General features: G+C 59.8%; 1 protein-coding gene across 1 annotated transcript in view; it reads left to right on the top strand.

The window, feature by feature from the left end:
* Positions 1 to 19125, top strand: part of LOC102456764 (alpha-2-macroglobulin-like protein 1) — a 66301-nt gene extending 47176 nt beyond the window's left edge. Inside the window, exons 19-35 of the mRNA XM_075918665.1 lie at positions 189 to 414; positions 668 to 794; positions 4536 to 4657; positions 4795 to 4846; positions 5265 to 5339; positions 5735 to 5911; positions 6379 to 6460; positions 10689 to 10845; positions 12843 to 12917; positions 13375 to 13534; positions 13931 to 14430; positions 14543 to 14667; positions 15566 to 15656; positions 16068 to 16136; positions 16438 to 16540; positions 17560 to 17601; positions 17848 to 19125. Of these exons, the coding sequence (XP_075774780.1) occupies positions 189 to 414; positions 668 to 794; positions 4536 to 4657; positions 4795 to 4846; positions 5265 to 5339; positions 5735 to 5911; positions 6379 to 6460; positions 10689 to 10845; positions 12843 to 12917; positions 13375 to 13534; positions 13931 to 14430; positions 14543 to 14667; positions 15566 to 15656; positions 16068 to 16136; positions 16438 to 16540; positions 17560 to 17601; positions 17848 to 17882 (2218 nt within the window). The 3' untranslated portion in view covers positions 17883 to 19125. The remainder of the gene's footprint in view (positions 1 to 188; positions 415 to 667; positions 795 to 4535; positions 4658 to 4794; positions 4847 to 5264; positions 5340 to 5734; positions 5912 to 6378; positions 6461 to 10688; positions 10846 to 12842; positions 12918 to 13374; positions 13535 to 13930; positions 14431 to 14542; positions 14668 to 15565; positions 15657 to 16067; positions 16137 to 16437; positions 16541 to 17559; positions 17602 to 17847) is intronic.
* Positions 19126 to 25220: the final 6095 nt, after the last annotated feature.

The following is a 25220-nucleotide window of genomic DNA, read 5'->3' on the forward strand; positions in this document are numbered from 1 at the left end:
CAGGCGAGCTGGGGGCGCTGACCGCGCTTCCCCCCCTCGTGCACACTTGGGACCAGCCTGTTTCTGAGCACTTGACTCAGGGCCCCAGCCCAGGGGAGGGTCGGGCCGGGACGTCTCTGCTGGCTCTGCCCGTGGTGCTCCCCCCGGGGTGGGTACGTCTGACGCTCTGTGTGTCTGTCCGTGCCCAGTGAGGGGGGCTCGACGGACGTCCCGCTCTCGGTGCCCGACACCCTCACGCAGTGGAAAGCCGGGATGTTCTGCACGGCGGAGGGGAGCTTTGGGCTCTCCCCCACGGCCACCCTCACAGTCGTCAAGCCCTTCTTTGTGGAGCTGGCCTTGCCGTACTCCGTGGTCCGGGGAGAGGCCTTCACCCTAAAGGCCACCGTCTCCAACTCCCTGCAGCAGTGCATCAAGGTGAGCACCGCCCGGGGCTGCCCTGCCCAAGCTGCTGGGGCTGGTGACCTGGGACTTGGGGCTGGGTAGCGGCGCAGGTCAGTGACTGGCACCAGTACCCCATGGTTGTGACCCAGACACCCCGCAGTGACCCCTGGGCTCAGTACAATGCGGCGAATGGGGCCAGAGCCTCAGAGCGTCCTGTCTTGGCCTGGAGCTGGCGCGTGTGAGCGTGGTCCTGCAGCCCTAAGGGGCTCTCGTGTCGGGCCCACAGGTGCGGGTGACGCTGGCGGAGTCGGCGCAGTTCTGGGTACAGGCGGGTGAGGACGGCGCCTACAGCAGCTGCCTCTGTGCAGACGAAGGGAAAACTTTCCAGTGGGAGGTGACGGCGAGCAGCCTGGGTAAGGGGCGCTGGGGCTCTGTGGTGGGGGAGGGGTGGGGAAAGCACGGGGGGGGGGGGAAAGGAAGGGAAGGGAAGGGATGCCGGACTCACTGCAGCAGTAACGTCACCGTTTCTGTGGGAGCAGCGGTTCGTGAGATTTCCGCACCCACAGACACAGCAGCAGTTCTCCTTCGAACAGTGTCCCTGTGGGTGCTCTACTCGGGTCTCCGTGCGTCCTTGCGCTGCTGGTCGGAGATTGAGCCTAGCAGGGCCTTCCTGCACTGCGCCTGCACAGTCCGTCTCACACTGGTTATGCCTGTAGATAGGCATGCGGCGTGATCCTCCCTCAGTTCTTTTTCTACTGTCCTCAGCGGAAGACGGAGTCACAGCAGTGCTCTCCTGTCTGACAGGAAATTGAAAAGCAGTGTAGTTACTTTACCAGCTGCCAATAGTTTTAGTCAGTGTAAGAGCAGGTTCACGTAGTTCTTTAAAAGACCCACCACCGACGACAACAAAAACGCTTCCCCAGTTTTCCCCTTCTCCACTCTGTTTCTCTCCAAGCTCCGATTCCTCACGTTCGCTCTACATGCCAGGCTCTCCTGGCTTCAAGAAATGTGATTCATGTCGGGACTCAAGGCCGGTTTCTGACGGACACGCGTCCTGTGTTAAATACCTGGGCAAAAGCCACATACGTAAAAGTGCCCCCAGAGCGGGGAATCAGTGCGGAATGAGGCTGAAGAACCTCCTCTGGGAGGAATCCCTCCAGCCTCTCAGGGATAAGTCCCCAGACACTCGGGCACACTCAGCGCCCTGTGCAAGGGCGAGTTTATCGCCCACAGAGGCTCTCGAGTGCTGCAGGCTTCTGCGGCACAATCGCTGCCCCCACGTCCTGTGCTGCCCGTTCCCCGGTGCTGTGAAGACAGACCTCAGCTAACAGAGCTGCCAGAACAGAAAGGCTCAGCCCCTCCGATGCAGCTAACTAGCTGGCACTGGCAGGATACGCCACCGCCGGCACCCACAGGCACCCCAGCACTGAATGAGCCAGTTCCTGGCAGACGGAGCTAAACCAGCAATGGCACCGGAGCATAAGAAAGTGGCTAAAAAGACCAGCACTTACAAAAAGCCCCAGTCGGGTGCACCCTCTCCATCGGTGCAGGGAGCCACCGTCACCACGCTCCCCAGCGCTACCTCAATCTAGCCCGTACAGACAGAGTGAAGAAGTTTTCCCCACTCTCCCACACCAGCGTCACCATGAGCTAAACATGGCAGCAGGCAGGGGAGTCGTTTTTTGTCTCATCCCCAGTGGGATCAGAAGCTTCATGACGCTCCACCCGACACCATCGTTTTCAGCCGCCCCCGCAGCTTCCATGGCTTAACCACCCATGGGTGTATCCACCGCAACAGCTTCAACCTCAGTGGCCTCTCTGGGAGCCATGGCACCAACATCGCCCCCGCTACTTCCATCACCACCGGTCCCAAGGTCCACCAGCCTCTACACCAGCGCTTACAGCTACAGGGTCTCCAGCCACCACGGCTCATTCATCACCTTCTAGTGCCCATCCCTCAGTAACAACCCAGGCAGACCCAGCACTTTCCTCAGTCCAATTCCGAGAGCTCCTCACAGGTCCCGCCGTCTTCCCCTGTTCCAGAGGAGGCAGTTTTCCAAGTTGCACCCTCTCCACCTACAGGCGACCTAAAACAATTTCAAGAATTATTCAAATGGCTCAGTGCAGGACAAACCATATAAATTACTCAAAATACTCCACCCGGCTTCATCATCAAAGGTAGCATTGCCCATTAATGAGTCTATCGTGGAACCATCGGATGTGCTCTGGCAGACGCTGGCTTCTACTCCCCCCACCAACCACAGAGTGGGCAGAAAATATTTGTCCCAGCCAAAGGGATGGATTTTCTATTCTCACATCCGCACCCAAACTCATTGGTTGTGGGCTTGGTTCATCACAAATCAAAACATTCCCAATACAAATCTACACCTCAAGAGAAAGAGCACAAAGGCTTAGATCTCTTTGGCCGGAAAGTATACTCCTCCGCCAGCCTCCAGTGCAGGATATCAAATTCAATGGCCCTTCTGCCTAACTATGGTCATGCCAGTTATTCCAGATTACAAGATCTCTTACAGGATCTTCCTGAAAACAAGAGACCCCGTCTCCAGTCCATCATCAAAGAGGGCCAATCCACAGCATTATTCTAAGAGGGGTGGGTGAGATTCTGTGGCCTGCACTGTGCAGGGAGTCAGACTAGATGATCATAATAGGGGGTATGTCTACACTACCCCGCCAGTTCGAACTAGCGGGGTAATGTAGGCATACCGCACTTGCAAATGAAGCCCGGGATTTGAATTTCCCGGGCTTCATTTGCATAAGCGGGGCGCCGCCATTTTTAAAACCCCGCTGGTTCGAACCCCGTGCAGCGCGGCTACACGAGGCACGAACTAGGTAGTTCGAACTAGGCTTCCTAGTTCGAACTACCGTTACTCCTCGTGAAATGAGAAACCCCTTCCAGCCTGTCACATTACCGAATTGGAGGGAAGCAGCCAGATCATGGCTGCACCCCTAGGTGGGGGTGCTGGCCCCAACAATGGTATAAAAGGGAGCCATGTGGGGTGCTGAATACAAGCTTATTATCTGATAAGCCTATGTAAGCTATTTATGTGGTTGTATAATGTCTGTGTGTGGTTAGGAATCTGTAGTCTGTGTGGATACTGAATACTTCTCTGCATGTGGTTGAGCATTGGGCAGAGCCTGGGCCTGTGGACATGCTAATTAGCGAGGCCCTGTGGGACAATGGCTCTCGATGGGCCAAAGACACACCTAAAGCATGAGGGCGGAGACCCAAGAGCGGCCAGCAGAGAGAGGCTGAGGACCAGGTGACCTGCTGCATACCAGAAGAGGCCAGGAAGGAGTATAAAGAGGCCATGTGGTCGATGCCATTTTGTTCTCAGCTCAGCACTTCATCCCAGCGGCAGCATTGCAGGGATCGAAGAGCCCGGAAGACCTGTGAACCCATCCTGACCCTAGGATGTGCAACAAGAACTTTTAAACCAGCAGCTGTAACATCTCTGCTAGAGCCTGCATCGAGGACTGGGAGATTCGGTGCATGTAACGTACTATTCTTTAACAACCTGACTCTCAGGCCTTTCTTTCTTGTGATAATAAACCTTTAGTTTTAGATTCTAAAGGATTGGCCCAGCGTGATTTGTGGGTAAGGTCCAGAGGGTAAATTGACCAGGGATCTGTGGCTGGTTTCTTGGAACCGGACAGAACTTGTTCGGGGTAGGTGGGATTGGGTGCTAGGACCCCCCACCTGTGTATAGGCCCGGGGCCATCTGGGGCACGGATATTGCTGGGGTGTCGGAGGGGTTTTGCTCGTGAGGCTTCAGGCAGGCAGCTGAAGCGCTCTGTGGGACTGGTTAGTGGCCTGTTTGGAGAGGTCACCAGTCTGGGGGCTGTAAGGAACCCCCGGATTTGAGCAATTCGCCCTGAGTGGACACCCTCAGCTGTGCCCAGACACGGCCCGGTCCGTCACACAGCCTACGCGCCACTTCCCACAGGCGCCACCTCCCTCCGCCCTCCCCTCTCTTCTCCCCCTTTCTCTCACCATTTTCTCTTTATTCTGCTTTTCTCTCCCTTCTTCTCCACCCTCCCCCTTGCTATCCCCTCCCCTCTCGGACCGGGGCCCTCTGCAGCGGCTGGGCATGGGCGTGGGGCTCTCTAACGGGCGTCTCCGCCTGGCTCCGCAGGGGAGGTGAACTTCACCGTCAGCACGGAGGCCCTGCGCACCGAGGAGCTGTGCGGCAACGAGCTGGCCGTGGTGCCGGCCCAGGAGCTAGTGGACACCGTGATCAAGCCCCTGCGGGTCCTGGTCAGTGTCTGCTGGGGCCGGGCTCAGTGGAGGGAGGTGGGGTGGCCATGGGCTGAGTGTGCACTTGTGATTGACCTTTGTCAGGCTGTGACGTGCAGGGTCCTGTCTCCTGACTCTCTGATGCTCCTTCCCAACAGCCGGGGGGGATCGTGGAGGAGAAGTCGCACAGCTCCCTGCTCTGCCAGGAAGGTAGGAGCCCAGCGCCTGTCTGGGGCCCGTAACACAGGAGATGCCTGAGCAGTTATGGAACCGGCTGCCATGGGCCAATGGGCCAAGCTCCTCCTCCCGAGTCTCACTGGGCCCGTTGCACCTGCTCCTCCTCCCGTCAGCCTGGCCCATGTGTCCTAAGCTCCCTGCAGAGCTCATCATAAGGGCCCCGTGGGGCCGGGAGAGGGGCCAACCCCACAGGCAGGGCCCTGCCCTGAGAACTCCGCCCCTCCCCCAAGGCCCTGGCGGGCCGCGGAGTGGGGAGCTTGGGACTGAGCGAGGGGCGGTGACCGGGCGAGACCCCCCGAGTGGTGTGGAATGGGGGGATCTGATTGGCTGGGGGCCGGGGCAGGCTCCCATCAGGCCTTTCCGGTTGTGTCTTTGCCTTTGTGTCTTGCAGCGTCTGAAGAAATCTCCTTACAGCTGCCTGCGAACGTCCTGGCGGGGTCCGAGCGAGCCCACGTGACTGTCCTGGGTAAGGAATTCCCCTGCCCCACCCCTGCCAGGGCGCGGTGCCTGCCCAGCCAGCCCGGCTGTGCCCAGCGCTCCGGTCAGAGAGCCAGGGCATCACGGACGGGAAAGCCCCAGGAGGTGGAGTGGGGGCCTTGGGCTGGGGCAGGACCGGTCCTGCAGTCTGTGCTCCAGGGCCTCGCCCAGCGAGGGGCCGCAGACTCACACGGTGGTGCCAGGAAGCTGTGCCAGGGCATTGGCCTCTGGGCCATTCCTCACCAGCTACCCACGTAACCCCCCAGGCTGAACTGAACTGGGGGCTCGGAGCCCTGGGTGCCAGGGCTCCAGGGACATGGAGTTAGGGCCGGGCAGCTGTTGTTCAGCCTGGTCATTCTCTGCTCCCCGACCCCTTGGTGGCAGGAGACATAATGGGCGCGGCTCTGCAGAACATAGAGCACCTGCAGCCCACGTTCTTCGATGATGGAGAACAGAACATGGTCCGGTTCGCTCTCAACATCTACATCCAGCAGTACCTGGAGAAGAGCGGGCAGCTGAGCCCGGAGATCAGAGACAAGGCCCAGGGATTCCTGCAGAGCGGTGAGTGTCCTCCCTTCCCACCTCCAGGGCATTGTGGGGCCAGGGTAAGGCCTGTCCATGCCACCTCTGGGCCCGGGTTCCAGTCCAGCCTCAGCTCCGGGCACTGGCTGGCCCTGGGGTCAGGGAACGGGATCCTGGGTCTTTCCTCTCAGGGCTGCAGCTCCCGCCCAGGTTCATGGGGAGTGTTTGGCTCAGGGGTTCGGGAGAGGGAGAAAAGCCCTTTCCCCTCTAGGGATCTGGGGCGGGGGGGACCCAGCCCCAGGCCGGGGCATTGCAGGGCTTAGGCGGGTCAGGGCCCTCTTCGGCCTCAGCTCTGTCACTGCATTCAAACCGCCCCCTGGAATCTCTGAGTCTCAGCGTGGGGGGACGGGTGGTGCTAGCAGGCCCCATAGGGCCCAGGCTGGGGTGGATTCTAGCCCCTGTGGATGAGCAGATCCAGGACTCAGTGCGTCTCTCCCACCCCACAGGATACCAGCGCCAGCTTCACTTTAAGCAGAAGGACGGCTCCTACAGCAAACATGGGAAGAGCGACCCCACAGGCAACACCTGGTGAGGGGCTGCCCTGCACGGGCGAGTCAGGGCTCTGGGTGGGGACAGGACAGACATGGGCTGCAGCCTGGCCCCCAGCCCCACTGTTATTCCAGTCCCGCTCCCCACACAGCTCTGCCCCACAGCCCTCTCGCCGATACCCCAGTCTCACCCCGGGCTCCTCTGACAGCTCTGCTCATCCCCCCATATGCTGGATCCCCCCCCAAGTCTGGCCCTCCACATGCCTCCTTCTTGGCCCGCAGCCTCTCCGGCAGAGAGTCCCTCAGGCCCAGGGGCCGAATGCAGCCCCTGGCTTGCTTGGATCCGGCCCCCGAGGCTCAGCATTGGGGAGTCTGTGCTGGCACCCCAGCCCCCAACCACAAGGCTGGAGCACACAATGTCTACTAGCCTGCCCCCCACTCCCAGCTCTGGTGTGCGAGGGGAAGGGGGGGAGGGTCTTTCTCCTTCTCAGTCATGGGCGTCTCTCTGTGCTTCTCACTTGTGCGTGGCCCCCAACTGATTTTTTCTGTGGGTCAGTGGCCCCCTGTCACATAGTGGAGGGTACCTTGCTGGCTACAGCATGGCCCAGCAGGGCAGGGGATGAGTCATTATGCAAAAAGGGTCTCTCAACCTGTCCGACCAGCTACCCCCCAGGGAGAGAAACAAAGGAAGGGGGAATGCCACCCCTGGCTAGGGGGCAGGGCTTGAAGAGAGTTGGTTAGTTGCTGTCTGGGAAGCAGGGGAGAAGGAGCTAGGGAGGGGGCTGGGATTGTAGGGCCCAGCCACCCCCATCTCAAGGGGGGACACTGAGGCCTCTTAGCCCCAGTTCCTGTAACCGGATTACATCTGTGCTGTGCTGTATCCTGGAGAAGCAATAAACTCCCTCTGTTCTACTGGCTGGTGGAGTCTGTCCATGCCATTACGGGGGTGCAGGAGACAGGAAAAACCCGACGCGCCGTCACTCTGGTGTCAGAAGTGGGATGCACTGCACCCCGTGGATGGAGCTTCCAGCGGCAAGCGACAAGGGGCAATAGAAGCAAGAGCCCTGGAGCCAGGCATGCTGGAGACAGAGCGAAGCGGTTCCTGGGAATCGTGGGGTGCTACAGCACTAGACTGGTGAGTCTGCACCGAGGGGACCAGCGGGGAGATGGCCTACGCCCAACTCCGGAAGGCAGAGCTGGTGAAGCTGTGCAGAGAGAGGGGCTTGCCTGTGCAGAAAGCAACCAAGGCCCAGCTGATTGCCCAGCTGGAAGAGAATGACCAGCCACAGGGCCAGGATCTTGTGCCTTTGGGAAGCAGCCAGACCCCACCTGGGAGCAACTCAGGCTCAGAGAGGAGGCGGAGCACTGGAGCCCACTGGAGAGACGGGACAGCCTCCCTGGGGAACCTGCCAAACCATAGTCTGCCCAGGGGAGGGTCCAACCCAGCAGAGCTGCGGCGGCTGGAGATCCAGCTGCGGATGAAGGAATTGGAAGTACAGGACCGAGAGAGGGACCGCCAGGACCGAGAGAGGCAGCGACAGCATGAGTTGGCCATGGCAGAGCAGATAACTGGCAGGGCCCCGGCTGCGCCAAGAGTGGATGGGCCCCAGGGCGGCCAGACACTTGGAGAGGCTCGTGGTGGCCCAATTGAAGGACATGGGCGACATAGACGGGTTTCTCAGCTCCTTTGAGAGGGCCTGTGGACTGCAGCGGGTCCTCCCAGCTGACTGGCTGCAGGAGCTCGTCCCTGCACTGAACCAGGAGGCGGCCGGAGTGCTCAGTCAGCTGGAGGACCTACAGCCAGGGGATTACAACCGAGTCAAGGAGGCCCTGCTGCACAAGTTCGGGCTGACCCCCGAGATGTACAGGAAGAGGTTCCGGGGGGTGCAGAAGGAGCCACGGGAGACCTATGTGGATCTGGCCTCCCGCCTGGCGCAACACTGCCGCAAGTGGGTGTCTGGAGTTGGAGCCCAGGCTGCAGAGGAACTGCTCAAGCTGGTCATGATGGAGCAGTTCTATGAAGCATGCACACCCAGCCTGAGGCTGTGGCTCAAGGACCCTCAGAGAACCCTCAGGAGGCCGGGAGGCTGGCGGATGAGTTCACGGAGAGCCAGTCCGGGTGTGAACGGGAGTCCCGGAGAGAAAGGGAATCGCGCAGAGACCGGATCTCGGCTGAGCGACGGAGAGAGGCACCTCCGAGGCGAGCCCCAGGGATCAGGACCAGTCATCGATGCCCCAGTAAACCAGCCAGGGTATGGGCAGAGCCGACCCAAAAGGGCCCGCAGAACCTAACTTGCCATCGCTGTGGGCAACGAGGCCACAAGAGGGCTCAGTGCACCAGGTCCCATGACCTGGGACTTTCCAGGGTTAACTGGCTGGGGCTGGGGGAAGGGCAGGCTGCCCCAGAGGCAGGGGCTGGCCGGCAAACCCCAGCTCAGAGTGGGGGGAAGGATGCTCAGTGCACCTCCCCTGGGAGGTCTGACCCTTGAGAGGAGGATTTCTCCGTGTACCGGGTGGGGGCAGGGCGGCCCCTGCGGAGCGAGTGCCTCGTACCCCTGGAGGTGGATGGTAGGAAGGTGACGGGTTTCTGGGACACGGGGGCGGAGGTGACGCTGGCCCGATCCGACATAGTGGCCCCAGAGCGGATACTACCCCACACTCAGCTGACCCTGAAGGGCATAGACGGGTCCCCGTTTAAGGTGCCTGTAGCCAGGGTGCATCTGAAATGGGGGGCCAAGGAAGGTCTCAAGGAAGTGGGGGTCCACCCGCACTTGCCCACCGAGGTGCTGATGGGGAATGACCTAGAGGAGTGGCCCCATGAATCCCAGCGGGCTCTAGTCACCGCCCAGAGCCAGAGCCAGAGCCAGAGCCAGAGCCAGTGAGGGGCTGGCACCCTGGATCCAGGGAAGGACTCCCGGCAGAGTCCTCAGGGTCCCATCCCAGCGGACACAGGGTCCAGCCAAGCGGGGACTCCGGACCTAGGCAAAGGCGGGGAACAGGTCCCAATCCCTGCCCCAGTGGCTGAATTCCAGGCTGAGGTGCAGGCAGACCCCTCCTTGCAGAGGCTGAGCGACCAGGCTGGCCTCCGTGCAGCTCAGCCCCTGGGAGGAGGTGACCAGGAGAGATTCCGGTGGGAGCGGGGATTCCTGTTCCGGGAATGGCTTCCCCTCAGGAAGGTGAGGGCATGGAGGGTCCAGCGGCAGCTGGTCGTCCCCAAAAAGCATCGCCTCAAGCTGCTGTATTTAGCCCACAACGTTCCCGTTGCGGGCTACCGGGGGATCCGGAGCACCCGGATGAGGCTGCTCCAACACTTCTACTGGCTGGGAATATTTGCAGCCGTGCAGCGGTACTGCCGGTCCTGTGACTCCTGCCAGAGGGGCGGGAAGGCCCAAGACAGGAGGAAAGCTGCTCAGGGGCCCCTACCCCGTATAGAGGACCCCCTGGGCTTGCTGAGAGAGTTACAGCAGGGGAAGACCCCTCTGGATGGAGCGTCGGGGGTGGAAGACGTCCTGGCTGTCCAGGGAAGGCTCGCTGGGCTCATGGCCCCAGCCCAAGAGACCCTGGCCAGAGATCAAGGCCAGCGGAAGGGTGGGTGTGACCACAGAGGACAGGCCTGTGCCAGTCCCCCCAGAGCGGTGCAGCGAGTGGACAGAGGGAAGCCAATTCATGTGGGGCCTTGCCGCGGCTAGTCTGAGTCAAGGGGAGCACCCGTGCCCCAGGGCAGGTTCCCACACAGAGGACCCGAACTTCCCGAGGTCACGAGCGGAGTGACCCTGCTCAGTTCGCTCTCGGAGGGGGGAGAACTGTGACGTAGTGGGGGTACCTTGCTGGCTACAGCAGGGCAGGGGATGAATCATTATGCAAAAAGGGTCTCTCAACCTGTCCGACCAGCTACCCCCCAGGGAGAGGAACAAAGGAAGGGGGAATGCCGCCCCTTGCTGGGGGGCAGGTCTGGAAGAGAGTTGGTTAGTTGCTGTCTGGGAAGCAGAGGAGAAGGAGCTAGGGAGGGGGCTGGGATTGTAGGGCCCAGCCACCCCCCATCTCAAGGGGGGGCACTGAGGCCTCTTAGCCCCAGTTCCTGTAACCAGAAGTACATCTGTGCTGTGCTGTATCCTGGAGAAGCAATAAACTCCCTCTGTTCTACTGGCTGGTGGAGTCTGTCCGTGCCATTACGGGGGTGCAGGAGACGGGAAACACCCAACGCACCGTCACACCCCCACCTCAAAATGGTTCCTCACCCCTGCTGTAACGGGTCTCTCCCCGCCCAGGCTGACGGCCTTCGTCCTCAAGTCCTTTGGCCAGGCCAGACCCTACATCTCCATCGATGAGAAGCATGTAAACCGCAGCCTGCGGTGGCTGCAGCGTCACCAGCTGGAGAGCGGCTGCTTCCGCCGTGTGGGGGAGCCGTTGAGGAACATCCTGCAGGTGGGAGGCCAGGGAGATGGGCTGATGGGGTGGGGGAGGAGGGAGAAGCTGGGCAAGTTCCTGGCCGCCCCCTATGGCAGCTGGTTGTTGTAATCCGGTTTTGCATAGGGGTTTCCCTGGGTTTTAGTGGTAGCTGAATGGCCCAGAGAGCTGGGAGTGACGGACCGGGCTGAGTCTGGGCACAGCCGAGGGCATCTGCTCAGGGCAAATTGCTCCTTACAGCCCCTGAGTGGAGGCCCTTCCCAAATAGGCCACAAACCAGTCACACAGAGCCCTTCAGCTGCCAATCTGGCCAGCAAGAAGCCTCACGAGCAAAACCCCTCTGATACCCAGCTCTCCCTGTGCCCCAATTAGCCCTGGGCCTGCACACAGGTGACGGGTCTAGAACCCAATTTCACCTCCCCCGAACGGGTTCTTCCGGTCCCAAGAAACCAGCCACAGATCCCAATCGATTTACACTCCGGATCTTACCCACAAGACCACGCTGAGCCAGTCCTTTAGAATCTAAAATCTAAAGGTTTGTTACTAAAAGAAAGAAAAGCACGAGAGTGAAGTTGTTAAAGGAGAATACATCACATGCATCAAATCTCCCAGTTCTCGATACAGACTCTTAGCAGAGACGTTACAAACTGCTCTCTTAAAAGTCTCTGGTTACATCCTATGTCAGGATGGGTCCACGGTTCTTCCCAGCTCGTTGTTCCCTGCAAGGCTGCATCTGGGACCAGGAGCTGAACTCAAGAGCAGACAGAGGGTGCCACATGGCGCTTATATCCCTCTCCTGGCATCTTCCTGGCCAGAGCAGGTCACTGCAGGTCAAATGGTCCATCGACCTATCCTTGTGTCCCAAGGCAGCAACCATTATTGTGGCTGGTCTGCAGATACCCAGACATTCCTCAAGTGTGTCTCTGGCACTTAGAGATCTATTGTCTCTGGAGCCTTGCTAATTAGCATAGCCACTGGCTGACCATTCTTTGCCCATTGCTCTGCTCAGACAGAGAACCTTCCAGCATCACCACAGAGTCCATAATTATAACTCCGCAGACAGACATTACACAAGTACGTGAATAGCACAGACAGTCAGTAGAACAGAAGCTTTCATGTGACACCTCACGTGGCCCCTTCTGTACAGACTTTTGTGACAACCGCCCCCCCCCCCCCCCGCACGGGTGCAACAGTGATCTTCAGAACCCAATAACGTCACACCGGGTCAGAGGGTTTTTGCAGGAGAGAGCAGCCCTGCTCCATCCACCTGAGTAGCCCAGGCTCCCCACTGGCCCGAGCAGACCCCACACCCATTGCATGGCATGGAGAGCATGGTGGGCCCAGCCCAGCCCTTAAGTCACGTGACTCCCATGTCAGAAGGGCAGTCCTGGTGCATCATGGGAGATGTAGTCCGAAGGACCCAAGTCCCTGGGCATGGGGGCACAGGGCAGGTGCACTGAATGTGGATCTGGCTTGTGGTGAAAGGTTTCCACTCAGTCTCCGATCCCAGAGGCTGCGGTTTGGGCCCCGCTGGTCCCCAGCCGTTTGCAGGGGCCGGGTCTCTCTGGGAGGGCTGGGGCCGCCCCGGCCGCTTGGGAGTTAGGAGGAGACAAATCTCAGGCACAGTCTGGATTCCCGCGCGGGGGACGATTTAACGAGCCGGAGCTCGCCCGGGGGGGGCGAATCCCTCAGCCGCTGCAGGACCGGCCCCGCGTCTCCACAGGCGTCTGGGGAACGTCCCTGCAAACCCGCTGCCCAGCCCTGGCGCAGGGGCTGAGGGAGGATTTCACACGGGGCCAGTGCAGCCGTGGCCATGGAGCCATTGCCGCCTCTCGCGAACTAGCCCCTGGGACTCACTGCCACAGCCTGGCCTCCCGGGCTGCTACGACCCACGTGAGCCTGACAGGCCCCAGCAGGAGGAGGGGCCCATGCAAGCCCCCCACAGCGCTGGAGCCAGATCTGCTGGCCCTACAGGCCTGGCCTGAGGTGGCTCCCGGTGTCTCCATCTCCCGCAGGGCAACATCATGGATGAAATCTCTCTCTCGGCTTACGTCACGGCAGCGCTGCTGGAGCTGGGGCAGCCGCTCACGGTGAGGCCAAGCCCTGCCTTCCTGCCGGGGCAGGGACCAGGGCACTGGGGGGGCTCAGGGCGAGGATATGGGGGTGTCAGGGCGATGTTCGGGGTACTGGAGATGGGAGGAGGTGTTGGGGGAGGGGGTGCTGGCAGTCTGTTGAGTTGGTACCAAGGCCTGGGGCAGGGTGATGTGGGGTGTTGGGCTGGGGTAGGGCAGGGAGATTTGGCAGGTGGGGAGGGGCTGAGCTGGTTTGGTGTCTAGAGCTCAGTGGGGGAACCTGGGTGAGGCTTGTGGGGGTGCTCGGTGCAGGTGACGGGGGTAGGGACGGGCTGGGACAGGTGAGAGCTGGCTGCCAGGTGGAGCGCTGTGAGGGTCCATGGGCTGGGAGCCGGGGGGCACGCCCAGGCGTGGGGCGTCTCCTCTGGGCAGCTCAGCCTGACGGGGCGTCTGTTGGGTGTCTCCCCCATCCCAGGACCCCACGGTGACCAGGGCCCTCCAGTGCCTCCAGGAGTCCTCGCGCACCAGTGACCTCTACACGCGGGCGCTGCTGGCCTACGCCTTCGGGCTGGCGGGGCGCACGGAGCTGCGGGACGCCCTTCTGCAGAGCCTGGCCCAGCACAGCGTCAGCGCCGGTACCGCAGCGCCTCGCTCCAGTGCCCTCCCCCCTGGCGGCCTCCAGACACAGGGCAGGGCTGCCCCCCACGGCCCTGCCCACCCACTGCCCCCTGCCCTGGTGATGGCTCTTCCCTCGGCCCTTCAGCTAGGCCCTGCTCCCCTCCTGCCCCCTGCCCGAGGACCCCGCACTCCGGCGCCCAGTGTCCCCCTCTACCAGAGGTGATCCCGAGCACAAGCAGGCTGGGCAATTGCATCCCATGGGGTCTCCACTTTGATCTTCCCCCACCAGCCGCTCATCTAATGCATGTGGCCTGTTCCCTGGGGGTGGGGCTGGGATGGATTTTGGGTTGTGGATAGAATACAGCGAATATTTCTAATGGGCGGGGCTGCCCTTCCCTCGGCCCCTCTCCTAGGGGGACAGCTCCACTGGCGGAGGCAGGTGAAGGGCCTGCCCAGCCCCGAGTCCCACCGGAACCATATGGTGGAGGTGGAGCTGACGGCTTACGTGCTGCTGGCCCATCTCTCCCTGCCCAACGTGTCTGCTGCCGACGTGGCGACCGCCTCCCAGATCGCCCGCTGGCTCAGCAAGCAGGAGAATCTCTACAAGGTCTCTGTCAGCATCCCGGCAAATCCCGATCCTGCTGCAGAGAGTTGGAGGCGGGGTCCTGTTGTCCCCTCGGTGACTTTCCTGCCCCAGGACACGGTGGTGGCCCTGCAGGCCCTGGCCAGATACGCAGCCCTGACGTACAGCGCGAGCGGGACGGTGTCGGTGACCGTGAGCTCCCCGGCCGGGGCCCGGCAGCAATTCCACGTGGAGAACGCCAACCGGCTGGAGCTGCAGCGAGCGGCCCTGCAGGAGATCCCCGGGCAGTACACGGTGCAGGCCAGCGGCAGCGGCTGTGTCTTCGTGCAGGTGAGGGCAGGAGCCCCTGGGGCCCAGCAGTGAGTGGCTGTGCCCTGGGACTGCCCCACGGCTGGGCCCCACGGTGCCAGGCTCCGCCCCAACCCTCTCACTTTTCTCCCAGCTGATTCTGTGCTACAACGTGCCGCCCCCCAAGAGCGCCGCCACCTTTGAGCTGCGGGTGGAGACGGAGCCGAAGGAGTGCAGCGAGGGCGCCGCATCCCGCTTCAGCCTGGCCCTGCACGCCCGGTACCAGCCCGGCCCCCCACCCGCTGGGTCCGACTCCAGGGCAGGGACAGGCCCAGGCAGTGAGGAAGTGGCTGGGCAGAGCTGTCTGTCACACTCACAGGGCACCCAGCGGTCCCAGGGGTAACCCCCTTCCGTGGGGATCCGCTCTCCCCTGGGGGCTGAGCCCCTCCCCCGTTCCCCCACCTCTCTGAGCTCCAGCCCGCCTGGCTCTGCCGTGGGCCCCTCAGGGGGTCCCCTCGCTCTGGGCCCCGGGGCCTGCACTCCCAGGGGATGGCGCAGCCCTGTTCTCTAGTCCGCAGCGACTCAGCCAGCGTGAAACAGGAGGTTTATTGAGCTGGCTGGAACCATCCGTGTCGTCCGAGCTGGGTCCGCAGGCCCCCAATTACTGGGGTCTGCACCCTCCAGCCACTGGCCAGGGTCCTGAATCCCCTTTCACCTCGTAACACCAATAACCCAGGGACACCCCTTCAGCGTGGAAACACTTTGAACCCCAAATCCCCCTGAGCACATCGTCCTACTGCAGGGCTGGGGGGGAGGGGCTGGGGGAGCCATTCACCCCCAGGGCTCGGAGCCCCTTGAAATCTTAGAATCAGAGGGTTGGGAGAGGCCTCAGGGAGTCGTTGAGTCCAGCCCCCTGCCCAAAGCAGGACCAATGCGCCAGGCAGTGACGGGCAGGTCCTGGGGCTGAACTGGAGCAGTCGGCTCCCAAGCAGCTCCTGGGGCCACTGCCCCTTGCTCAGGCTGGCTGGGACACGGGGGGTTCACAGTCCAAGACAGGCAGAGGGCCTGAGACGCCTGCAGGGCTGAGAAGATGTGAGGCCTCCCCTGCCCCTCCATCCCCCCTCCCTGGGGTCTGTACCCAGGGCTGCCCCGGCCTCAGCCCCGGCTCCTCTTGCAGGTACAGGGGGGAGCGCTCAGCCACCAACATGGCCATCATCGAGGCCAAGCTGCCGTCCGGCTACGTCCCCGCCAAGAGCTCCCTGGGGCAGGTGAGACCAGACAGTGCCAGTCACACAGTCCGAATCCAGGGACTGGTCCATGGGGAGAGCCCAGCCCCCCAGGAGAACACAGATTGCAGCTCTGACCCCCACAGAGCTACCCCCACAGCGCCCTGCCCCCCGCAGCACAGCGCCCCCTAACAGCCGTGAGGCGCTGCACAGCCCTGGGTCTCCCATCCCGTCATTGAGCAGCTCCTGCCCGTGACTAGCTCCCCTGCAACAAAGCGCCCCTATCTAGACCCTCCCCCTCTCAGAGCAGCCCCCTAGTGACCTGGGGGGTGACAGCCAGGCCCCTGGGCCATGGAGGGTGTTTAGGGCCCCATGTCCCACCCCCAGCCAGGCAGTGAATCCGGTCTCAGCCCCTCCGTGCGAGGCTCAGCCGTTTCCTCCCCCCGCTCCTAGCTGGAGAAGCAGCCCTTGGTGAAGAGGCTGGAGGTGCAGAAGGACCAGGTGACCATCTACCTGGACCAGGTGAGTGCTCAGGGCTCTGGTGCCAGTGGGGAGGGTGTGTCCTGCGCGGGCTCCATCCCTGTTACCACTGCTCTGGTTGGCTGCACCACACTCAGGTGAAATCTGCTCCCATCTCAAGGGCCCGGTTTCCATGTAGGAAGGGGAGTTGGGACCAGCCTCGGCCAAACACCAGGGAGGGCGTGAAGGGGGCTGTGGGGAGCTCAGGGGTGGGGGAGCTGGGCCAGGCCGCTCGCTGGGAGGGGGCTGGAGCTGTCAGTGCAGACGCTCAGCCCGGGCGTTCGCTCTGTCGCTCTCTCGGCAGCTGACAAAGGAGGCGGCGAGTTTCACCTTCTCCCTGGAGCAGGATTTCCCTGTGAAGAATCTCAGAGCGGCCCCTGTGAGGCTGTACGATTACTACGAGCCGGGTGAGTCCCGCCTCGGGCCCCGCTCCTGTGGGCACGCTGGCACAGTCAGTGTCCTGCATGGGCCCCACCTCCGTTACCGCTGCTCTGGGGGGCTGTGCCACACTCAGTGGGGATGGGGGGGGGAAGTCACTGAACTTTCCCCCGTCCCAAGGGCCCCAGTTGATTCAGGTCGGAGCCTTCCCAGGTTCACTCTGTGGGTCTGGCTCATGACAGGGTTTCGGGAGCCCAGTGTTTGTCTGGCCAGTGGGGACACTGCAGCTAGTGTAACTGGGGCCGTCCTAGCAGGAGCAGGAGGAATCCTGCCCCTCCAGGGCCTGTGAGGAAGTGAGAGGAGGACCTGGCAGTGCAGGGGCTACACAAGGCCTTTTTGTCCAATTAGCCCCGCCCCGTTTTACAGGCAGCCAATGCCAGGCCTGGAGGGAGAATAAAAGGAGGGAACCTGGCTCAGTTCAGGGCTGACCAGCAAAGGGGCAGGAGCTGGTTCTGCCGGCCACAGGATCTGAGCGAGGGCTGTTGGCTGAGTTGGCTGTAGGAGGACACAAGTCTCTCTTCTCCGCCTGCCTAGGTGCAAAGGGGGAGAACCAGAAAGACACCACTCCCCCTCACAGGAGGGGGAAATTGGATTCTTGGGGCCATGCCCCACAGCGAAGGAGAAGACTTTTCTAAGTGGCTGAAAGTCCTGCACCCCGGGCCCCCAGCTACCACCAGGATCTCATGACCCAGCTACAGGGCCCCACACAGTTGCTCTCCCTCTAGCTCCTCAGATGCCCCCAGAAAGCCTTGTGCTGGGCTGGGCCGGCAGGGTGGTGTCCCTGAGTGCGTTGAGGGGCGACTTAAAGAGCTCATCTGGCCGGGGGTTGGGGAGAGCGCTCAGCCCCACTCCGACACCTGGGCCACCTCGCACTCCCTCTGGGGCTCAGACCCACAGGAGGGCTCCCCTGGGCTGGGGCGACAGATCCTGCCTGGGCGGGAGTGGGGGGAGGGGCTCTCTCCTCATCCCTCCCCCCCTTGCCTTGCAGGGGAGCACACAGAGGCTGAGTACAGCGCCCCCTGCGGCTCAGGTAGGTGTGATGCACCCACCCATCTCCAGTCCCTACACCTGTCCGGGGGGCAAGGCCGTGGGGGGGAGAGGTCTGTGTCGGGGGAAGGGTCTATGCGGGGCACAAGGGACTCTGTCTGTGGTGTGGGGGTGACTGGGAGGGGGGAGTCTTTGGGGGTTGGGAGAGTTCTGGGGGCCATGTGGAGAGGTGTCCATCGGGCGGGGGAGGGGTTTGATCCTCTCTCAGGGGGTGTTTGTTTATTTAAAGCCCCTGATGCCGAGACGTTGGGAATTTCCCGCTGAAGCCCCCACCCAGCAGCCCCCCGTGCCCGTCCTGAGAGCCGCCCTGGCAGCCGGACACCCCAGGATCTTCTCGGCTGCTGCTGTTCCCCCTTTGCACCTTCTTCAGCCAACGCCTCCCTGGTTGCTCTGGAAACATCCCCCTGCTCCCCCCTCCCACCCCCAGACCAGCCGCGGGGTCCCAGGTGTCCGTCACCCGTGGGAACCAGGGGCTGCTGTGGGGACCCCGGGGGTTTGCCGTGTGTCCTGCTGAGACCCTAACACAAGATCCAACCCCCGCCTGTGTGTGAGGCTGCTCTCTTGCTTTGTGCTGCCCGGCTGCTGCTCCTCGCACGGCTCCTCCGCAGCCTGAGAGCAGCCGCTCCTGGGCCTGCGGCTCTGCCCCCTTCCTGCCCTGCGCTCACTGGGGCGGGGTTTGGTTCAGAACTAAAGTCAGGGCAGTTGGTTATTTCCCACAGGCCCTGCCCCAGTGGGAGATGCTCGCTGTGCTGCGCGGGAGGGTCGATTATGGACCGAGTGACGCTGAACCATCGTCGGCCCTTCTCTCCCGCCACCCGCCGTAGCTCGACCGGCTCACCTGGGCTGAACCCGCAGAGCCTGGAAGCCCCGGCCTGACAGAGGGAGGAGCAGCCTGTCCCACCCGCTGCTCCTGCCTTTTGTGTTTTGGTGCCACCTGTGTAACGCCAGAGACCTGGGACCGTGCTGGGGCAGCGCCCCTCTGTGAATGGTCCCTCCCCAGCCAGACGGGGCCAGAGCCTGACAGACGCGCTGTGGCCGCGCAGCCAGGCCTGCAGGGCCCCAGGGCAGCCCAGGCCTGTCGTTCCTGAGACCCTACACTGTGATCAGGTAGCAAGAAAAACCCACAGACCGTTCGCCGCCGCCCCACCCCCGTCCTAGAGAAGCAAAACCCTTTTTAAAGCAGGAAGCTCATGGTGCAGGACGGTGCGGGGGGGTTATAGGCACCTGCTTCAATGGGCAGGGACTGAAAGATTCATCAGTTAGGACACTGCCCCATAACCATTCAAGGTCATTTTCATCCCAGATCTCAATGACTCGGGAACACGTCGGACTCTCTGCTGAACAGGTCCAGACAGCAGGGGTCCCTACTTTAGAACCCGGCCAGCGTGGCATGGATTTCCATGGCAATGGCAAAAAACATTTCTCTTTCCCGAGCACAATCCCCTGCCAAACTTTCAGTGCTAGAGCTCTTCAAAAACTGCTCAGTAAAATGGACAGTCCAGAAAAAGCCAACTGTGCTGAGCTTGTGCACATTGTGCATGCACACCCATCGCACACCCGCCCCCTTCGCAGACCGAACGGGGGGGGAAGGCAGTCTTCACCCTTGAGTTCTGGTAGGGGGTTTGTTGATACATGATTTCATTGTTCTACCGCGTTACAATCTAATGTTATGACCCTGTTTAGTAACTGGGGCCACGCGCTGGAGTCTGTGACCCGACCTAGGAATCCTGTCGGATCTCCTCAGGCGCTGGGCGCTCAGGGACCGGCCCAAACCGGATTTTCCCGCCAAGCGGTCACGAGGGTTCCGCTCCCCTCAGACCCCCCCGGCGGCGTTACAAGGGCTGCGTTGCCTCAGCCTGGGGGCTGTCTGCCCTAGTGGCTGGAGTACGCGGGCCCCTCTGCTCTGCCACGTGCCAGCGAGGGGCAGCCCCAGCCACGCCTGCCGTGGAGGAAGGGGATTTTCCCATCCCTCACCCCCACACAACCTGCTTGTACCAGCCTGCGACTCCCCTTCACCCTTCAGTCCCGTCAGGACTTGTGGGGCTCCCCAGTGCTCTCCAGGGGCTCTAAATCAGCCTGAGGGTTAACGTCCTGGGCGCCTCCCCCAGCGCCACTGCCATGTCCTCAGGAGAGAAGGGGCCTGGCCCTTAGGGCTTTACTCACCGAGCCAAAGGGTTTGAATTACTGGGTCTGGGTTCAAGCCCCTGGTTGTTGCTGACACTGTCACGTGTTTGGTTTGATGCTTGTTTTATCTGCATCAGGTTCTCCTCCCCATTTCCCCCTTTGTAATCAATCCCTGAATAGCCTCTTACTTGGTTTGCAGCTGAACATCCCCTCCTCTCTCTTCATTGCACCTGCATAGGAGAGAGGGGAAGGTGGAGACAGGAGCTACTGCAGCTCTAAAACAATTCCTGGGTGATAGACCCTGATGGGGGTGGGGGGAGGACAAGCCTGTACTTGTGGGAAGGGTCCCGAGTGGCATTTTGGACTGTGTTTGCCTCCTACACCTTTGGGGTCACAGGCATTATCTGCAAATAGCCTTTCGTTAAGTCAATGGTCAATAGATACATTCACCCTCCTCCTCAGGCATCCCAGGAGTTCTTCAGTGTGTGGCATTGGATCTGCTTTGCACCAGGATATCGCATTAACCTGACAGAAATTGATACAGAAATTCAAAGTGCCATTGGGTTTTGGTAAAAAGATAGATTCCTCCGTTCACTCTGTGACTCTTCAGTTACTCCCAACTTCAGCATTGCATTGAGTTCATGTCAGACGGCCATCCACATCTTCTGTGGGAGGGGGTGGTGAATGTCCCTCACTTTCTGCCCTTGACCTGTGTCAATGTGGTGGGTTATAAATTTTATCCATCCCAGGTGAGTAGCTAAACATCCTGAAAGTTATCCCAGAGGTGCAGTATCTGGTTTCATGTGGAGGAGAGGGGGCGGAGGCCTTCCCCCACTTCTGCCAGTTTTGGGTCTAGGGGTTCGCCCATCAGGGGTACGTCTACACTACAGAGAAGATTCAAGCTGCCACTGTCGATCTTCCCTGGTTTGAATTAGCAGGTCTAGTGAAGACAGCTGATTCGAACTGAAAGGGGCACTCTGGTTGATGCTGGCCGTCTGCTTCTGCGAGGAGTAAGGGAAGGGAAAGAAAGAGTCCCTTGGACACAAGGCATCACAAGCATTAAAAGGCATTAAAAGCAATATTTGAACGGAATAACAATCTACATCTACTCCTTAACCCAATTTAGCAGCTTAATTCTTAATTCAGTTTAACACACTCACACACACTCACCCTCTGGGGCTGGCCAGACCCCAGGGAATGTTGGGTAATTTGGTTGAGGTGGAAGTCCAATGTGCACATCACCCCAATATGCCGAATCGATGGACTCCAACTCCTGGGGGGAAATGGTGTGGTACATATCCCCTCGGCAGGGGCCAGGCCGGTGGGATGCATCCACTGGCTGCTCACAGTCCAGGTGGGGTGATGTCCGTTAGTGACACCCCCTTCTTCTTACTGGTGTGTCCACGACCGATCCAGAAATATCCGGTTTTTGCACCACTTGCCTCACCACTAGTGAGAAACAATGGTCTGTCCTTGGTTAGACTCTTCTCTTGTTACTTTTCTTATCTGGCAATGCTGGAAACGCTGCCTCAGCCACATACACAGAGTTCTTTTATTTCCCACGGTCCTTCTTCTTAAAGTTGTAAACACGTCCATGATCCTCCAGGGGTTTTGTCCAGAACAAACAAGTCCATAATTCTCTGGGGCGCTTGCCTGGACCTCAGCATGGCCTCTCTTCAGCTCACTTACTGTTGATTCACTCATGCACTCGTGCTAACCATTCACACTACCCATGATTCATGACACAGGTGACAGAGGAAGGCTGGGTCAGTGGTTAGAGAACTGAGCTGGGTTCAGCTCCCTGCTCTGGCCTGGTTCCTGGGACACTCGGGGTAAGTCACTGGGCTGGGATTCCTAACCCAACTCCCCTTAAGGTCAGTCAGTGTCAGGCACCTACACAGCTCTGTGAATCCCATAGTCGTGTCGTGCTTCGGTTCCCCCCACCTGTAGCACGGGGCTAATAGCCCTGCCCTGCCTCACAGGCAGGTGAGAGGATCAGTACAGCGATGCCCAGGAGGTGATCACTATGGCAGTGGGGGCCAAGGCAGCACTCTGAGCCTGGTCCGCACCAGGAAGTGTTGCTGGGGCAGTGGAAACCCCCCAGTGTGGACACAGCTCTAGCCCTGTGTAAGTGATTCTCCCTGTGTAAGTGATTCTCCCTGTGTAAGTGATTCTCCTCCCCTGGCACCACTGATGATGTCGAGTGAAATAATCCCATTGGCACTGGACAAAGCAGCCGCAGCATTTGCCTGGCACCCACCACCTGACACGGACAGAGATGAAAACTGGCTGAGGAGTTGGGGGGGACAGTAGATCACTGCTCCTGCACCTGAAGCATCACAGCCCGTTAAACAGCTTCTCAGCCACTAAAACCATCGCCCCAGTGTCTGAACTTGGCTTTCCTGGGGCAGGCAGGAGGAGACCCGGCTGGGAAAAAAACGGCCTTTCTTCAACGTGAAATTCTTCCCGGAACAAGCTTTGAATTTCAGCTATTCTAGGTGTGTTTGGAATCACCTTCTGCCTCCAGAGCCCTGTGACTGGAACAGGAGCATTTACTTCTTGCATTGGCCTCCTGCACACTGTGTGACCATTTGTCGTCTTTTTCTCATGCATCCTGTGAACTTTGTCATTTGCTTTTCAGCCCCAGCTCCCAGAGTCAAGGGATTCAATGAGCCTCTCAGTTTCGTTATTAGTTCTCTCCAACCTTTTTATACCGAAGATCCCTTCTTCAATGTCAGGGCAATCCAAGATCTACTCCAAGCACCCACCACCTTTCCCAAGTACCCATCCCTTCTCTGAGGCCCCATCCTCTCCGTTCCCCTCCTCTCCATCACTTGCTGTCCCCGGCCCTTACGCACTCTCCCTGGGTTGAGACAGGAGGTGCGGGCTCTGAGGTGGGAATGGGGGATTTGGGTGTGGGAAGGGATGAGAGATGTAAACTCTGGGAGGGAATTCAGGTGCAGCAGGAGCTTGAAAACGGATAGATGTCTCAGGAAGGGGGGTGTGACATACTGGACCGGCCTGGGCACAGTTAAAGGTGTCCACTCAGGACAAATTGCTCAACTTTGGGGCTCCTTATAGACCCCAGACTGGAGACCTTCCCAAACAGGCCACAAACCAGTCCCACAGAGTGCTTCAGCTGCTTGCCCTGAAGCCTCATGAGCAAAACCCCTCCAATCCCCAGCAATATCCATGCCCCAGATGGCCCCGGGCCTCATATTCAGGTGAGGGGTCTTAGAACCCAATTTCACCTACCCCGAACAAGTTCTGTCCGGTTCCAAGAAACCAGCCACAGATCCCCGGTCAATTTACCTTCCGGAGCTTACCCACGAATCACACTGAGCCAATCCTTTAACATCTAACTTCTAAAGGTTTATTGCTACCAGAAAGAAAAGCACGAGAGTAAGGGTGCTAAAGTATCATACACTACATGCATTGCATCTCCCAGCTCTCAATGCAGGCTCTGGCAGAGATGTTATAGCTGCTGGCTTGGAAGTCCTTGTACATCCTAGGTTAAAACGGGTCCTCAGTTCTTTCCAGCTCTTCGATCCCTGCACTGCTGCCTCTGGGATGAAGTGCTGAGCTGAGTACCAAGATGGAGTCAGCTACATGGCATCTTTATACATCCTTCCTGGTCTCTTCTTGGCTGCAGCAGGTCACCTGGCCAGTGGCCTATCACTGTGTTCCCTGCTGGTAGCCCTTAGGTGTCGGTCACCATTCCCGAGCCGTGTCCTTGGCCCATTGAGTGCTATTGTCCCACAGGGCCTCACTAATCAGCATGTCCATAGGCCGGGCTCTGCCCACTGCTCAGCCACATTCAGAGAGACTTCCAGTCTCCACACAGATTACAGATTCCTAACTACACACACAGACATTATACAGATATGTGAAGAGCAGATACACAATCAGAAGAAAGCAAGCTTTTGTTTGCCCCCTCATATGGCCCCCTTTGTGCCACGTTTGGGGCGAACACCCCCCCATGGGTGCAGCAGTGACCCGGCTGCTCCCCTCACAATCCAATAATGTGACACTTCTGAGGTGCGGCTGTGCAGCCGGCTGACTTCCTAGGAGGAACAGGCATTGAGTGGGGGGAGCACAGGGAATGGCTCAAACATCCCGAGGGGTGGCCAGAGGCAGGACACTCATCCTGCAGCGTGGGGGGAGGGGACGGCAGTGACATCACACAGGCCTTTGGCAGGCCCTCCTCATATTAGGCAAAGATGGTGGGGAGGTGGTGACCTCACAGAGATGGTGACATCAGCCAGGCACAAGAGGGGTAAGGCCGGGATGCCCTCGCAGACCCCTGTGGCATTTGCTAAGGCAAGTCTCTGTCTCGCGATGTCTCTCTGAGGACTCAGAGCTTCCTGCTTCCTGCACGTGAGCACCTGGAGGAACCTCTGTCGAGCTTCCTCCTCCTTCTCCTGATTTGCCTATGACCCAGACATCCCTGTGGAGAAGGTAAGAGCCTCCGAGGGGGTGGGAACTGCTCAGTCTGATCCACCTGGTCCCGGCTGGATTCTAGGCACGAAACACTGGGTGAAAGGGTCGGAATTTTATTCCCCACCTGGGGCTTTGTCCCTTAGAACCACTGGGGCCGTGGGGGTTTCTCCTGTTTGGTTTCTCTTTCCCTCCGTCCCGCCCGCATTTCTCTTCTTTTCTTGTCTCTTTTGTCCTCTTCTGCTCCCCACCCCACATGAAGAGCTGGTCTCCCAGGAGTCAAACCAGAAAGGTGGGGCATAAATAGTGCTCTGACTGGGATCACCCCCATGATGTGGCCATGCTTTGGGCTCTTTGGTGAGAACGTTCCACCGCCCTCCCTCAGTCTCTCCGATTGGCAGGACAGCGGCATTGATGGGGAGGAGTCTCAGGTCCTTGTCCTTGTGCAAGTCTGAGCCAGTACGTCAGACCCAAGGAGATGTTTCGCTAAGGTTGGTGGTTCTCTGTGTTCACTGTCTTGGGCCCAGACCCACTTCCTCAGATCATATTCTGGAAGACAGTTGGCATTACCATATACACCAAAGGAATAGAATGAAAAAAAGTGAACACATTATTAACCTGACAAATTAGATTAAGTACAGAAGGTGGGGTGAGGGAGAGGTAGGGAGGGAATAGCTGTTAATGAATGGCTAATCAGGGGCTGATGAGTGGGGAAGCTATCATTGTAATGGGCAAGGGAATTAGCATCTTTGTATCTTTGGCACATCTCTTATTTTGAGTTCAGGGAGCTGTGTAGACACACCCTAAGGTGCTACAGGACAAGTCCTTGTCTTTTAAAGCTACAGACTCCCAGGGCTGCCCCTCTGAAACTAGTTCTGTGACATCCTTTGGAAGCCCTTCCCACTCTGCTGTTGCTGTCAATGATGTGTTAAATGGGAGGGAGGGAGATGTTCTTTTATAACCTCAGCCCCTGATTTCCCCTCCTCTCCTCCAGCCAGGGCAGAGCAGGGCAAGGGCCGGGCCGGCCACAGGGATGGAGTC

This window comes from Pelodiscus sinensis, unplaced genomic scaffold (assembly GCF_049634645.1).
Source record: "Pelodiscus sinensis isolate JC-2024 unplaced genomic scaffold, ASM4963464v1 ctg39, whole genome shotgun sequence".
NCBI classification, from domain to species: Eukaryota; Metazoa; Chordata; order Testudines; family Trionychidae; genus Pelodiscus; species Pelodiscus sinensis.